Raw genomic sequence first — 14,701 nt, forward strand, 5'->3', positions numbered from 1 at the left:
CAGGATGGCAACAACTGCCCGAATTACACCAGGAACGCACAATCCCTCCATCAGTGCTCAGACTATCCGCAATAGGCTGAGAGAGGCTGGACTGAGGGCTTATAGGCCTGTTGTAAGGCAGGTCCTCACCAGACATCACCGGCAACAACGTCGCCTATGGGCACAAACCCACCGTCGCTGGACCAGACAGGACTGGCAAAAAGTGCTCTTCACTGACGAGTCGTGGTTTTGTCTCACCAGGGGTGATGGTCGGATTCTCATTTATCGCCGAAGGAATGAGAGTTACACCGAGGCCTGTACTCTGGAGCTGGATCGATTTGGAGGTGGAGGGTCCGTCGTGGTCTGGGGCGGTGTGTCACAGCATCATCGGACTGAGCTTGTTGTCATTGCAGGCAATCTTAACACTGTGCGTTACAGGGAAGACATCCTCCTCCCTCATGCGGTACCCTTCCTGCAGGCTCATCCTGGCATGACAATGTCACCAGCCATGCTGCTCGTTCTGTGCATGATTTCCTGCAAGACAGGAATGTCAGTGTTCTGCCATGGCCATTGAAGAGCCCGCATCTCAATCCCATTGAGCACGTCTGGGACCTGTTGAATCGGAGGGTGAGGGCTAGGGCCATTCCCCCCAGAAATGCTCAGGAACTTGCAGGTGCCTTGGTGAAAGAGAGAACTGGCAAATCTGGTGCAGTCCATGAGGAGTAGATGCCCTGCAGTACTTAATGCAGCTGGTGGCCACACCAGATACTGACTTCCTTTTGATTTTAACCCCCCCCTTTGTTCAGGGACACATTATTCAATTTCTGTTAGTCACATATCTGTGGAACTTTTATGTCTCAGTTGTGGAATCTTATGTTCATACAAATATTTACACATGTTAAGTTTGCTGAAAATAAACTCAGTTGACAGTGAGAGGACGTGTCTTTTTCTGCTGAGTTTAGATGGTAGAACATTGCTGCGGAGACGTGCTTCCATTAGTGAGGCCGGGCACTGATGTTGGGCAATTAGTCCTGGCTTGCAGTCGGCGTTCCAATTCATTCCAAAGATGTTCGATGGGAGTTGAGGTCAGGGCTCTGTGCAGGCCAGTCAAGTTCTTCCACACCGATCTCCACAAACCATTTCTGTATGGACCTCGCTTTGTGAATAGCTGCATTGTCATGCTGAAACAGGAAAGGCCCTTCCCCAAACTGTTGGAAGCACAGAATTGTCTAGAATGTCATTGTATGCTGTAGCGTTAAGATTTCCCTTCACTGCAACTAAGGGGCCTAGTCCGAACCATGAAAAACAGCCCCAGACCATTATTCCTCCTCCACCAAACTTTATGCATAGTTGGCACTATGCATTCGGGCAGGTAGCGTTCTCCTGGCATCCGCCAAACCCAGATTAGTCCGTCGGACTACCACATGGTGACGCGTGATTCATCATTCCAGAGAATGCGTTTCCACTTCTCAAAAGTCCAATGGCGGCGAGCTTTACACCACTCCAGCCGACACTTGGCATTGCGCATGGTAATCTTAGGCTTGTGTGCGGCTGCTCAGCCATGGAAACCCATTTCATGAAGCTCCCGACGACCGGTTCTTTGGAAGCAATGTCAGCACGAGGCAGTTTGGAACTCTGACTGCTGCAACCGAGGACAGACTATTTTTACGCGCTTTAGCACTCGGCGGTACCATTTTGTGAGCTTGTGTAGCCTACCACTTCACGGCTGAGATGTTGTTGCTCCTAGATGTTCCCACTTCACAATAACAGCACTTACAGTTGACCGGGGCAGCTCTAGCAGGGCATCCTATGACAGTGCCTTCAGTAAGGCTATTCTACTGCCAATGTTTGTCTATGTAGATTGCATGGCTGTGTGCTCGATTTTATACACCAGTCAGCATCGGGTGTGGCTGAAATAGCAGAATCAACTAATTTGAAGGGGTGTCCACATACTTTTGTGTATATATAGTGTGTCTTGGGTTTTAGTTGTTTCAAAGTTTGAGACTGTTCAGTACTCAATGTCTTTAGTTATTAGCTGTATAGTCAGTCAAAGCTATTTGAACAGTGGTTTTGGCGAACAGTGGGACCATGTTTTTGGACAGTCAGAATTGGTGCAGTATCCTTGACTACAGCTGGAGGTATACAGTGTGCTTCATTATAACAATATATCCAGGATGTTAATAAATACATGAACACTGCTTACAACAGTCTTAAACCAATTGCAAAAAAATGATATTGAGATTATGAAGAGAAAACATTCCTCTGCAATAAACGAGAGAACTCTCACTGTAGTATGAAAACAGTCAAACAGTTCAGATTCCTCAGCAGAGAGGTGGTGCAACAAGGAACTATTATCTTAGTCCACTCTTCACCTCTCCTCCTTTTGAGTTGATTTGGTTTCTCTTCCAAACTGTTGGGATCTAGGGAGGAGAAAGAGGGTTTTTACAACAACACAAGTCATGGTAATGATCAGAATGATCTCAAGACGAAACACTGAGCTTAAGCATGATCAAGATGTCAGACATGCAGTACCCAGGGACTGGTATTGACAATTAGTGAGTTATCCACGTTACACACCAGAATGCATCAGATGATACACATTTCTATCCAAATAAATCATGAAATTAACAATTCAATTACCTGTGGGGGGACGGTAGGCTCAAGGTGTCGACCCAGGAACGAGAGCAGTCTCCTCCAGATTAGTCCACTACCCAGGAACATGAAGCCTGTCACCAGCCAAAACACCTTGGGGTCCTGGGGGAACAAACACGACACCATAGATAAAACTCTCTGTTCGATCTAGTGTTATATCTCTATGGACCACACACTGAGCCAGTCATCCTTCACCTCAGGTCCATTTAGCAATATTACATTGCTGCAGCTGGCTAGTTTACAATGAGCATGTGTTGCCAGGTTAACAAACTCAATGTTAAATTGTCTCACGTGTAATTTATAAGATTAAAGCTTTATCATCAACACATATCATTAACCTCCTCAAACGTGGATTCCAAGTTCATCCCGAAGGCGACGCCCATCAGGCCAAATAGGGAGAGTGAGAAGGTCCCCATGGTGAGCTGCAGGTTCAGACGCATCATCACGTTCCGGTGACTGGGTGTGCCATGGCCCATGGGGACAGACGGAAATGGGATGGTGACAAACTAGGCCTGACTGACAGAGAGCTGTTTAAGCCAATTAACAACAGGAGAAAATGAAAATGCCATGTTCAGCAGTTGGAAAAATAGGCTAGTTCCCCTGATAGCATTACATGCAGATTAGAATAGAAAACGACATGAGGACAAATGAAGTCTACCAAAAGCCAGTTACATTGGCAATACACTTAAACTGATTTCTTTTTGTCTAGCTAGATAATTCTGCCAGCCTATTTTGTATGGACGCAGCATGCCTATTACACTATACCAGAGATGCATAACTGGCGGCCCCCCTTAAATATTACTAACAGGTTAAACACATTTTGGCCAAGGGATCTGTGAAATAAGTTTAGTGTGTAATACAATCAAATATAATATTATTCATCTACAATGTATGTTTTTAACCCTGGGCAACATGGGCCTGGGAGGCTCACAGTGATATTGATATCCACAGTACTCCACCAACTATACATTTGGAACTCATTAAAGCTTTAAAACTGCAACGTTTTGTCTCTTAAAGCTGCAACAACAAAATAATCTCTGCCCTGTGACAAAATGTGCAGAATTACAGGATATTAGCTTGAAAACTGCAAAATGTTCTCTCTGATGTCAAGAGACGGGGCTTTAAAATGTTCCTTCCCAGGACCCGAGACTTGGTTCGTCCAGCCATGCACTGCCGTAGTCATAGTAAAACTTTTTGTATGCTATTTTTATCTCACTCGAGTTGTGTTCTGATTATGAGGGGGTCCCTGATGAATTTGCTATCACAAAAGGGGTCCCCGGGCCCAACAAGTTTGAGAACCCCTGCCCCATTCCCTACATAGTGGACTACTTTTGAGGCCTATGGGCCCTGGTCAAACGTACTGCACTATACAGGAAACAGGGATGCAGACAGGGTTTAGTCGTCAGTACCTGTCCAGGTTGATGAAGATCACACTCTCTGAGTCGTCTATCAGGCCCTTGAGCTCCCTGGTCGTGTTGCCCAGCTCCTCAGCCTGCATGAAGTAGTTCTCCAGGAGAAGCTCCATCTCCTCAGCATGATCAATGCCCAGACTGCTCTCCTCACTGCCTCCAGAGACACACACAACAACAAGAGAGACCAATAAAACCTTCATCCAACAACTGTTAAGAAAAAAAAAGAAAGACTATATTCATCCATACGAGAGAAATGTGTCTTCTGCTGTACCAACCCCTCAGACACACACACAGACTAGGTTTTAAAGGCTGGACCACAGAGCAGCCACAGTGCCATGCCCAGTGAGCAGTTCAGGGGGTTTATATCAAGGGTGACCCCTGACATATTGATGCCAGCAACCCTCCCGTTGTCAGCTCACTCCCACCATAATGACAAATGTGTACAATGAACACAAATAATCTCATGAAGTACCATGTGCCTACAAAATCTGCATGTTGAAATTTCACTTACAACACACGTGGATCCGTCCACTTGGTGACACAAAGCTCCTCGATCATCTCCTCTTCGTCTAGGATCTTCAGCAGACTGTCCTTGAAGACCTTGATGTCTGTCTCCAGCTCTGACAGGCTGGGCAGAAAACAGTTGAACAATTCTGGTAACTCTTCTGGTAACTTTCCCCAAAATTCCCAGAAATCCCGGTTGGAAGTCTCCCGAATCAGGATGGAGAAAGGGAATGAGATTGACTACACAGAGCTAAACCAGCCACGCCTTCTAGTGCAGGATTTCTAGATCCATACAATAGCCCTGGCCCAACTATAACCATAGGTGTTCATCTTTTCATAACCTACAATACATTTAAGTCATTTAGCTAATGCTCATATCCAGAGTGACTTACAGGCGCAATTATGGTTAAGTGCCTTGCTCAAGAGCACATTGACAGATTTTTCACATAGTCTGCTCGGATTCGAACCAGCAACCTTTCAGTTACTGGCCCAATGTCCATAATAGAGGATCTGCCTTGATAAGATGAACCAAACGTCACATGCAAAAGCAGCAACGCTCCTTATCATGATGTGACTGACATTGCTTTTCCACTCACTTCTTGCTGTTCTGAAGAAGTATATGCAGTTTGCTGCGATCTGCAGAGAGTAGTTTAGGATCCACAAGAGACTCTAGAATGTCCAGGATGACAGGGTGAACCTCATTCAGCCGAGCCTGAAGGATGTTTACCTATACACAAAACAAACAGACACATACATGCAGAAACAAATACCAGGTGACACTTTATTTGGATAGTCCCAAGTAGATGGATTGTAGATGTTCAATAACTGTCAACAACATATCAACTAACTATCCACTAACCCTTATCCTGAGGTACTGACCTGTTGCACCCTCTTCAACCACTGATCATTATTTGACCCTGCTGGTCATCTATGAACGTTTGAACATCTTGAAGAACAATCTGGCCTTAATGGCCACGTACACTTTTAATCTCCACCCAGCACAGCCAGAAGAGGACTGGCCACTCCTCAGAGGCTGGTTCCTCTCTAGGTTTCTTCCTAGGTTCCTGCCTTTCTAGGGAGTTTTTCCTAGCCACCGTGCTTCTACATCTGAATTGCTTGCTGTTTGGGGTTTTAGGCTGGGTTTCTGTATAGCACTTTGTGAAATCTGCTGATGTAATTTTTTTAATAAATAAATGTAATTGATTGATCCGAACCCTGAACTCAACCCTTACCCTAACCCTAGCAAGCAGTTGCTTATCAACAGATAGTATGACCATGAGTAGATCATCAATATGGGACTATCCAAAAGTGTGAACAATTGTGATAAACGAATAGTAAATGAGTGATTGCATAGCGTGTGTCTTACCCTGTGCTGCAGAATAGCTTCAAGGGCTCTGAACTCAAATGGCAGTGAATGAGTGGCCAGAGCTCCATGATCCCCATTCAACTGTGGAGCCAACTCCAGGACCAGCCATCTCTCCAATCCCAGACCTCGGAAATCCAACACCAACAGGCTATTGGGGGTCACTACTGCCTTCAAGGCCTGAAGACACAAGAACAGACTCGGTTCAGGTGCCAAAACGAGTCAAGTTCGGTCACCTGTCTTTTCTAGTGTGTGATTTTCTACTTGTTTTTTAAATCATAGGATTCTCTAAAAGTTAGAGGATAATTTGAGGCTAGCTGTCACGACAGGTGACAAACGCAGCAGTTTAGCTAACAGTACCTTCAGCATAACGCTGTAACACGAAACAAAACCAGTACGTAGCTACCTCCATGCGAATGATGATGTTGTTGTTCCTAGCGGTGATGCTGGTGAGGTGTTGGAACCTGAGGTCTCTGGCCTGCAGACTCAGCTCATGATACAGCTCCAACTTCTTCTTCTCTGAGATAGGAATCAGACCAGGGGTCAGAAGTCACACTCAAAACTTATAAGAAGGACAAATACCTTGTCAGTAACAAAGTACAATAAACAATTGCATTTCGATGTAGTCCTTGTGAGAACAGAAAACTAAAGAAAAGCAAATAATGGGCAAGCTAATGAGGACAATAGATGTTCCAATACTTACCAAATGAGGTTACATTTCCATTGTTGTCAAATTTCATCTATGACAGAAGAGCACAGTTGTAGCTACTGCCAGTATATTGCTGTAGAACTTCTAGGTACATTCCACACACTCCCTCAGGTGAACAATATAGGTAGTCACAATGAACTGACACATTGCTTTTCTCTCTTCTTGCATTTTGCAGAAGCAACCTTTTCATAGAACGTTGGCTTTGTCAATGTTGACAAACATTTGATCATATCCCATATATTGCTGACAGACATAACATTTAGGAGAGACTAGAATAACAATTTCAAATTGGATATGATTGACACAACTAAAACGTGCCACTTACCACAACAAAAGCAGGAGCCACACTGGAGAGGGATGCCTCAGTTCCTCTATGCCGAATTAAATTTGCTGCCAATTAAACAAAAATAAGAATCCATTAGCCAACAACATGTGTGTTGCAGCTAGGTCTTTTTTCGGTGGGGTTTATCGGCGGTTGGCATCCAATGTTATGGTGCACTACCGCCAACTACTGTACTGGAGTGGGTGCCAGAGACGGGGAGAAACTAAATCCTACTTGCCAGCCCCGTTGCTCTTAAAAAATATGAAATATTTGAGACTATATCTAATGACGTTCTACTCAATATACTCTAAACTAACTTCCTGTTTCCCCTTCTCCCTCATATTAGATCTCAGCCTCTCTCTTTCCCTCTGATACTGCCCACACTGTAGCAATACATGCTCCACAGTCTCTGTTTCCTGGCAATTACCACACTTTCCTGTTGGATGCTTTCCTGTCACATTTAAGGTCTTATTCAACTGGTTGTGTCCCACCCTTAATCTTGTAAAAAATAGCCTCCTCTCTTCTGTCCCTTCCTGGCGTCCTCCCCAACTTTCCTCTGTACTTGAAATAAATGCCTGCCCATAGTATCTCTATTCCACTGCTCCTGCCATCTCTGCACCTTCACTGTCCATATCAGGCGTTTTGCCTCTGCCTGGCTCACTGAAACGACAACATCAACACTACTAAGTGCTGGTTTCACCAGTACATCAACTGCCTTGTTCCCCTCCACCCCTACATGGTCTGGGACCCAAGTCAATCTTATCTGTATACTAATCTGTAATCCTGCCATGGGTTTGTAGCACCTCGTAAAGCAGGTATTGTCTGCTACATGAGCTAAAGGACTGGAGACTCATTAACACTGCACATGAATCAGAGCAAATAACTACTCTGTCTGGCTTGACTTCCTCCAGCCACTGGAAGGCCAACCATATGGCCATCAGCTGCACAGCCAGATGATCTGTAATATGTTTCCTGACTTCCACCCCACATTCCTGCACTACAAATGCTGACCCAGTACATCCTGTCCTTGGATCTTTTGAACCATCTGTGTAAATGGCCACACAGTCCTGATACACAGTATCCAGATGTCTCGGGGGAAAAAATACATTAATGTAGTCTCCCCAACACCTTTCGATCAACTACTGGAGGCAGGAGTAGCCTTGTGTAGCTAGGTCTAGCCATAACTGTAAAAATGTTACATCACCTACCAGACGGACATGATCGCAACAGTGTTGATTTCCCCCTCGTCACCGGTGGATGCTTGGAGAGTTGGCATTTTATAGGTGATCTGGAACAACTCACTGTTCTGCAGGTCAAACAGCCGGCGAGGACCCTGAATGTAATGTCCAGAGATCTCCGAAGACCACCCATGGTGAACGACTTGAAACAAGCTTCCATTGCTTTGTTCACCACCACTGCATTTTAACAAAGTGTCCTTAGTTATTTAGCTACTTAGTTAGTCTAGCCAGCTGATCAGTGCATTGCTGGTTATTCCACTTGCATCCGGAACTGAATTACTAACGTAGGCTAGGTAGCTAGTAAACTTATCAACTGGCTACGTAGCACTGGACAAAGACAGTGGTTTGTTCTGCAAAATCATACAACCATTTCAGTCCAAAGTCGGGTCAAATCTATTTTGTGAGCACGGTTGATGGATCGAATCCCCGAGCTGACAAGGTAAAAAATCTGTCGTTCTGCCCCTGAGTAAGGCACTGTTCCCCGGGCGCCGAAGACGTGGATGTCGATTAAGGCAGCCCTCCACACCTCTCTGATTCAGAGAGGTTGGGTTAAATGCAGAAGACACATTTGTACAACTAACTAGGTATCCCCTTTATTTAGCTAGTTAGCACGCAAACAAGGCGCTAGCTAGCAAGTTAGCTATATGCTAACGTTAGCGAACAAACTTTTATGCTGCTAGCAGACTAGCTCGTGCTTCCCGAACAAACTTCTCAACTTGTCGCACAGTAACAAAAATATGCCATACGTGAGTAAAATAGCAAATAACAACAGGCTTGCAGTTGGTATAGCTAAATCCAAGATACGTTATTCCTCCTTAACACAGGGACAGCTAGCTCTGAGCAACTACAACCAGCAGGCATCGGGGTGTTTTGGTGTTACAGTAACACGTGCTCGTGCATGACCCTGAACTCTAGAGGATGAATCAATTTCAACCAATGAAGTTGTTCAACGGAAGAAAACCTTACTTGAGATTTCCGTAAATGTTCCGTAAGAAAAACATCCTACACATTTTCCAATGTATCCATGAAATGTAACTTCCCTATGCTGAAAATATACTGTAATGAAATAGCAGGGAGCAGGTCTCGACCCCTCGACCTTCTAGCCTGAGGTCCGGCGCGCTATCGAGTGTGCCGCAAAAACTTGCTCAAGCGGCAGAGTCGATTTCCGCGCTTATAAACCCAGGGTCGTTACAATACATTACATTGAGGGCTACATTTTCACACTGTGGGTACCACTGTGGGCACCCAATCGTCACCCTGTATTTGACATGACGTAGAACGAGGAGGCGTAGCGTCAACACAACCACCACCGAACCATAGGCGTCTTCGCGTGCTGCCTGGATACAGTTCTGGGTTAGAAGATGCCGAGCGGCATGATGCGCCTTATTTGACAAATTGTATATTTTCTGATGATATCATTGACCATCGGTGACGCACTTTTGTGGTCCTATACTCCTAGCTTTAGCTGTCAATGTCCACCATTCGTTTGGTCGTTTTTTATTTTTACATTTCATACCAGTATGTTCCCTTCGTGCTATTCAAAGCCGACGAGTTCAAAGGACCTGTTCAAAAGGACTAATCTGACAAAGATATTACTAGGAGTGCTCGTCGTGTATATGTCACACACCTGCTGGGTGATTTATGGCTTTGTATACACCAAGCCTTGTGAGAGAGGTAAAGGAGACTGCATTTCTTCCTACCTTGCAGAAAGACCCCGTCTCCAGGTAAATAGTGGCATTGATCTTACACATACTGCAGTGAAACCCTAGATTTAGGGTAGGTTATTAGTGCAATTAATAATTTTTAGCTATTGTATTTGGTCAGAGAATTCATGCATCACAATTTAATTAGTGATCATGGTGCACAAGAAGTGTCTTTCAGAGCCCATAAAGATAAATTGAATTGAATCAATGCGAAGTCTCATTTATTTTAACAGCTCAGCATTTTCTCCAGTTTGAGGCCTGACCACAGTGAACTCAACCTCATCATCAAGATAGATGACTTTGACATACATTCTAAATTTGAAAGGTAGGCCGAAGTCCCATTTAAATCTGCAGTCATGTGGCGTAAAAATAGCATGTCACTTTTAGTCGAGTATAAAGATAAGGTTATGGGCTGCATCCCAAATGGCACTGTATTCCCTATGGTCGCTGGTCTAAAGTAGTGCACTATATAGACACTATGGTGTCATTTGGGACAGAAGCCTATATCTCTCACCTGTCACCATTGCTTTTCTTGATTTAAAGGGTGGTGAATGTATCCCTGCCATTGGCAACACGTAACAACGGGACTCTGCACACATTGGTTTATGTACACAAGTTTGGAGTGTCTCCCTTGCAGGATAACCGGCAGGTCCATCATGTTGCCCAGCTCAGCACCTACATGATGTCCCGAGAAAATCTCAGCTCTGCTAAAGAGGTCCTCAAAGTAAGACAACAAAACAATTCCTCTATGTTTCAGTCTGGACTGGCAAAAGATCATCTTTAACTGCTCTGTTTGGTTGACCCATTTGATCATCTCTTTCATGGCTTCTCCTGGTCTTGCATTTTCTCAGAAACATGCTGCCACTGCTCCTCGAGTAGTAGACAGACCCATCTCTCACTGGAGGTCCCGTCTAACCCTAAACATGATGTCAGAGGACTTCACCTTCAACAGAGGGACCTTGCCAAGTGATGTCCGGCGCTACATGAGAGTGTAAGTCTCATATAAAATGTTTGTATTGTGTGAGTGTGTTTATTTTGGGAGTGGGTGTGCGCTATAAGGCCTACAGTACACTTATATAGCACAGCATCGCTCACATTATGCAGAGCTAGCTACAGAGATGGTGAGAAATATTGATGTTTTGTATTTCAGATATTCTGTCTCGTGTTTTAGATTTCAGGATGAGAACAGGATGGTATATCTCCCACTTTTACATATTGATGAACTCAGCGTCAGGGTAAAGGACATGATGGTGAGATGTTACTCTTCTTGTAAATTATATTACAGTTATAAATACTAATTTCAAGAACATTAAAACATGCCTCACAAAGAGGGCTTGGAGGATACTTGTTTTTACAACATGTGTTTGTAGGAGATTAACGGCTCCACAACCAAACTACCTCTTACAATATCCTACGAAGGCCTATCGCTGAGGCAATTCCGTCTCTGGATCCACATGCAGGATGTAATGTTTTCACTGAAACGCTTTGGTTAGTTTATTACTTTAGCCCTCCTTTTAAACTACTGAGATAACAACATACGTTTGTCAACTTCTTGTAAGATAACTTTTTTTGCTTCATTTATTACAGGATTCACTGAGGTGAATATAGATGAAATCAAAGGTGTTCTCGTGGACCACAACTTGTACCTGTTAGCATTGACTACCCTGGTGACTGCATTCCATGTAAGGGATTTTCTATTAGAATTCATTCATTCTATCACAAAGATCATTTCAAATCATGTCAGCCATCTACAGTTTTCTTTGTCTAATTTTTCAGTTCATATTTGAATTCCTGGCCTTTAAAAATGACATAAGCTTTTGGAGGAAGAAGAAAAACATGGTGGGCATGTCTCGCAAAACAGGTAAGAGTGAGGGAGGAGTAAAATACATCTTTATAATAATGCATTTCATGTTCTTATTTATGCATCCAAGTTTTCATGCCAATTTCCTAACTGAGTTAGGGAAGATGAGGTGTCAGGCTTGAAATACGTTCCAAATGGCACCCTATTCCCTCTATAGTACACTACTTTTGACCATGGTAGTGCACTACATAGGGTATAGGGTACCATTTGGGACAGATATATGGTGTTTTTGTAGATTTGTGTATCATTACTACAGATAGTTATCCAAGGCAGGCCTCTGGATAAACCCACCATCCGCCCACAAACACTACCTCCAGCAGCACACAAATCTACTGATCTACTCCCATCTACCGCAGAACTAACCCAGCTCTATCTGTTTCTCTATGCTGTTCTGTTCCAGTGCTGTGGAGATGCTTCAGCACCATAGTGATTCTCCTGAAAATGCTGGAGGAACGAAGCAGCTTGCTAGGTCTCATTCCTGTTGGAATAGGAACCACAATTGAGGTATCTGCCATGAATCAGCAGTTTGGAAAGGATTTAGAACATCAATACAAATAATCAATGCTTTTTGCCAACCATAGCTGGGGATGGCCGAAGGTTCAGTGTTACCATACCAGATCTCATGAATTCCTTCTTCTCCCTCTATACCTATAGGTATGGAAGGTCAAAAAGGTTTCCAAAATACAGCTACAGTGGAGAACCTCTAGGTCTATTGTTCATGTAAGTATTACAAAAAAATATATAAATTGTTTATTCACGTTGTGTGCATGGAGGGCCAATGAGTATATGTTGATTTTAATTAAGAATCTGTTATTGAAAAAACTGATTGAAATAAATGTATCTTTTAGCGTTAAAAACAAACAGTAGTATAAATTCAGGATTATTCCTTTAAACTGGTTGTCTTCAGGTTGGTAAATTTGATGAATCAGAGAGAAAGACTATACAACATGACACACAGGTAAGTGCTGAATTAGTGGTATGTTTGGTTCCTCTTAACACTAATACCATAAATCAAGCAGACAACTATTTTCTAATGCAGTTCTCCATTTTCTAGGCAATGAAATGCCTGTCTTATTTAGTGTACCCTTTGTCTATTAGTGGAGCCATCTTCTCTCTGGTATACCTGAGGTATAAAAAGTAAGACAAGTCTGGAGTTTAATTGTATTTAAAATATAAATAAATAGGTTTGATGAGGACATTGATCATCAACATATCTAATATTCAGATTTTATTTTGACAGCTACTATTCATGGTTAATCAACAGCCTTGTCAGTGGTAAGTTTACACATACTCTATCAAGCCTCCTTGGGGGTTATGTTTTGCATTTAATATCAATTGATCACACAAATACAATATTTTATGTAGATCTTTAACACTAGCCTGGTCAAGCAGACTGAACGCTGCACTCACTATTTGTTGTACTGTGAAGTGAAATAGAATGTGACCTACCGAGAGATCAGGCTGGTTTCACAAGGCTACTTTTTCATGGCCAATGTGTTTTTTTTTATTAGCAACTACAGATGTAGGATCTTAATTTGATCACTTTTGTTGCATAGAATTTTCCTGCACTGCCAAAATGCAACTTCGTGATTTACATAAATTTACTGAAAAAACACACTAACGTTATTGCACTTTACATATAGCCTACTTTTGGCCAGCTAATAGTTTAACCACCAGTCAAGCAACATGGACTAAATGTTCAAATCATGTTGCCACAGCATTATTTTGCTTTGACAATAAAAGTCAAATTAAGATCCTACATCTTGTATTAGTGGGTAATATCAATAATTCCAACTGAAACTGGGCTTCCCCCTGCAGGGATTTATGCTTTTGGATTCCTCTCTATGGCTCCTCAGCTGTTCATTAACTTCAAGGTTTGTCTTACTTTGTCCTAATTTAGAGCATAATGGGCCTTGAGTAAAATGTTCTATTTTGACACAAATCTTCACTTTCTCTTCTTGTTCTCCTTCAGTTGAAGTCTGTGGGCCATTTGCAATGGAACGTATTGATGTATAAAGTGAGTAGTAACTGTTTTATAGTATAATTCATTATTGTTGTTGTTGCAGTGATAAGCAGCTGCTTACCTAAAGTCCATCTAAAATGTCATCAAGTTGTCTGTTCTTCTTCACATTGACACTGTGTATGCATCCCAAATGGCCCTCTATTCCATAGTGCATCCTATGGGTCCTGGTCAAAAGTAGTGCACTATGTAGGGAATAGGGTTTCATTGGGGGTGCATTCAGGGTCAGAATGAAGCACTCTTGTGCCTTCTCTTTAGGCAGTCAATACATTTGTCAACGATGTCTTCGCCTGTGTCTTCAGCACACACCCATCCCACCAGCTGGGCTGCTTCAGGGATGAGATTCTGTTTCTCCTCTACCTTTACCAGAAGAGGTGGGTGGGACATAGTTCAGCTATCGTCAGTGACCCTGAAATACTCTAGACTACGTCCCAAATGGCACCCTATGCCCATATGGCTCTGGTCAAAAGTAGTGCACTTTAGAGAATAGGGTACCATTTGGGATATAACCCTATAGTCACTCGTTATTAGATTATTTCACTTTCCATCATTCTGAGATCTATTGACCGGGATGATCAGGGGTTTGGTTTCTGACAGTTAACAAAGTATGTGATCTCATTCATTTACTTCTCTATCTGCCCCCCACCCCCTGTAGGCTTTACTCTACAAACAAGACCAGATGTCGTGAGTATGGATCATGCCACCACAACCACAGGAAACTCAAAGCCCAATGATGACTGAGGTCATCACCAGAGAACAGAGTTGAATGAGGAAACATAGCTGCACATGGTGGGGTTGTAAACAGCACGGGAGGCTCTCTGAGGGTGCACCAGGGTTTATTAGAAGCCTTTAGTGAAGTTCAGAATTCGTTTTGTAAGTAGAGAATACAGCTTATTTTCAGTCAACCCTGTGTTCATCATTAACCACTGATATTTCCA

The 14,701-nt window shown here is 43.2% G+C and overlaps 2 protein-coding genes across 4 annotated transcripts; one reads left to right on the forward strand and one right to left on the reverse strand.

Moving 5' to 3' along the window:
- Nucleotides 1-2,194: 2,194 nt before the first annotated feature.
- On the reverse strand, nt 2,195-9,029 carry LOC120048878 (magnesium transporter MRS2 homolog, mitochondrial-like). 3 transcript variants are annotated; one of them, XM_038995179.1, is made up of 11 exons: nt 8,150-9,029; nt 6,945-7,009; nt 6,614-6,650; nt 6,317-6,429; nt 5,914-6,090; nt 5,144-5,274; nt 4,555-4,671; nt 4,041-4,193; nt 2,970-3,087; nt 2,620-2,733; nt 2,195-2,399 (listed from the first exon to the last, which is right to left on the reverse strand). In XM_038995179.1, exons 1-11 carry the CDS (start codon nt 8,337-8,339, stop codon nt 2,331-2,333), a joined length of 1,284 nt encoding a protein of 427 aa, XP_038851107.1. In that variant the 5' UTR covers nt 8,340-9,029; the 3' UTR covers nt 2,195-2,330. The 3 variants fall into 3 exon arrangements, with proteins under 3 accessions (XP_038851107.1, XP_038851109.1, XP_038851108.1); XM_038995181.1 differs by lacking the exons at nt 2,195-2,399; nt 2,620-2,733 and having other exon boundaries at nt 2,975-3,143; XM_038995180.1 differs by lacking the exons at nt 2,195-2,399; nt 2,620-2,733 and having other exon boundaries at nt 2,975-3,158.
- Nucleotides 9,030-9,699: 670 nt separating this feature from the next.
- Nucleotides 9,700-14,497, forward strand: LOC120047340 (cleft lip and palate transmembrane protein 1-like protein). Its single transcript, XM_038992865.1, has 17 exons — nt 9,700-9,903; nt 10,116-10,207; nt 10,426-10,616; nt 10,726-10,873; nt 11,054-11,132; nt 11,253-11,370; nt 11,470-11,564; nt 11,659-11,743; nt 12,144-12,247; nt 12,398-12,463; nt 12,651-12,701; nt 12,798-12,880; nt 12,984-13,018; nt 13,562-13,617; nt 13,716-13,760; nt 14,022-14,137; nt 14,419-14,497. Exons 1-17 carry the CDS (start codon nt 9,700-9,702, stop codon nt 14,495-14,497), a joined length of 1,647 nt encoding a protein of 548 aa, XP_038848793.1.
- The last annotated feature ends 204 nt before the right edge of the window (nt 14,498-14,701 follow it).

Source organism: Salvelinus namaycush, chromosome 5 (assembly GCF_016432855.1).
Source record: "Salvelinus namaycush isolate Seneca chromosome 5, SaNama_1.0, whole genome shotgun sequence".
NCBI classification, from domain to species: domain Eukaryota; kingdom Metazoa; phylum Chordata; class Actinopteri; order Salmoniformes; family Salmonidae; genus Salvelinus; species Salvelinus namaycush.

What these genes read in the sequence shown, in the direction of transcription:
- LOC120048878 (XM_038995179.1), bottom strand. Translation starts at nt 8,339, where the DNA reads ATGGAAGCTTGTTTCAAGTCGTTCACCATGGGTGGTCTTCGGAGATCT. An exon ending in TGGCTCCTGCTTTTGTTGTG is followed by an intron (nt 6,651 to 6,944) that starts GTAAGTGGCACG and finishes CTTCTGTCATAG; the next exon opens with ATGAAATTTGACAACAATGG. An exon ending in AAGCTATTCTGCAGCACAGG is followed by an intron (nt 5,275 to 5,913) that starts GTAAGACACACG and finishes TTTTGTGTATAG; the next exon opens with GTAAACATCCTTCAGGCTCG.
- LOC120047340 (XM_038992865.1), top strand. Translation starts at nt 9,700, where the DNA reads ATGTTCCCTTCGTGCTATTCAAAGCCGACGAGTTCAAAGGACCTGTTC. An exon ending in CTATACAACATGACACACAG is followed by an intron (nt 12,702 to 12,797) that starts GTAAGTGCTGAA and finishes TCCATTTTCTAG; the next exon opens with GCAATGAAATGCCTGTCTTA. An exon ending in GTATACCTGAGGTATAAAAA is followed by an intron (nt 12,881 to 12,983) that starts GTAAGACAAGTC and finishes TTATTTTGACAG; the next exon opens with CTACTATTCATGGTTAATCA.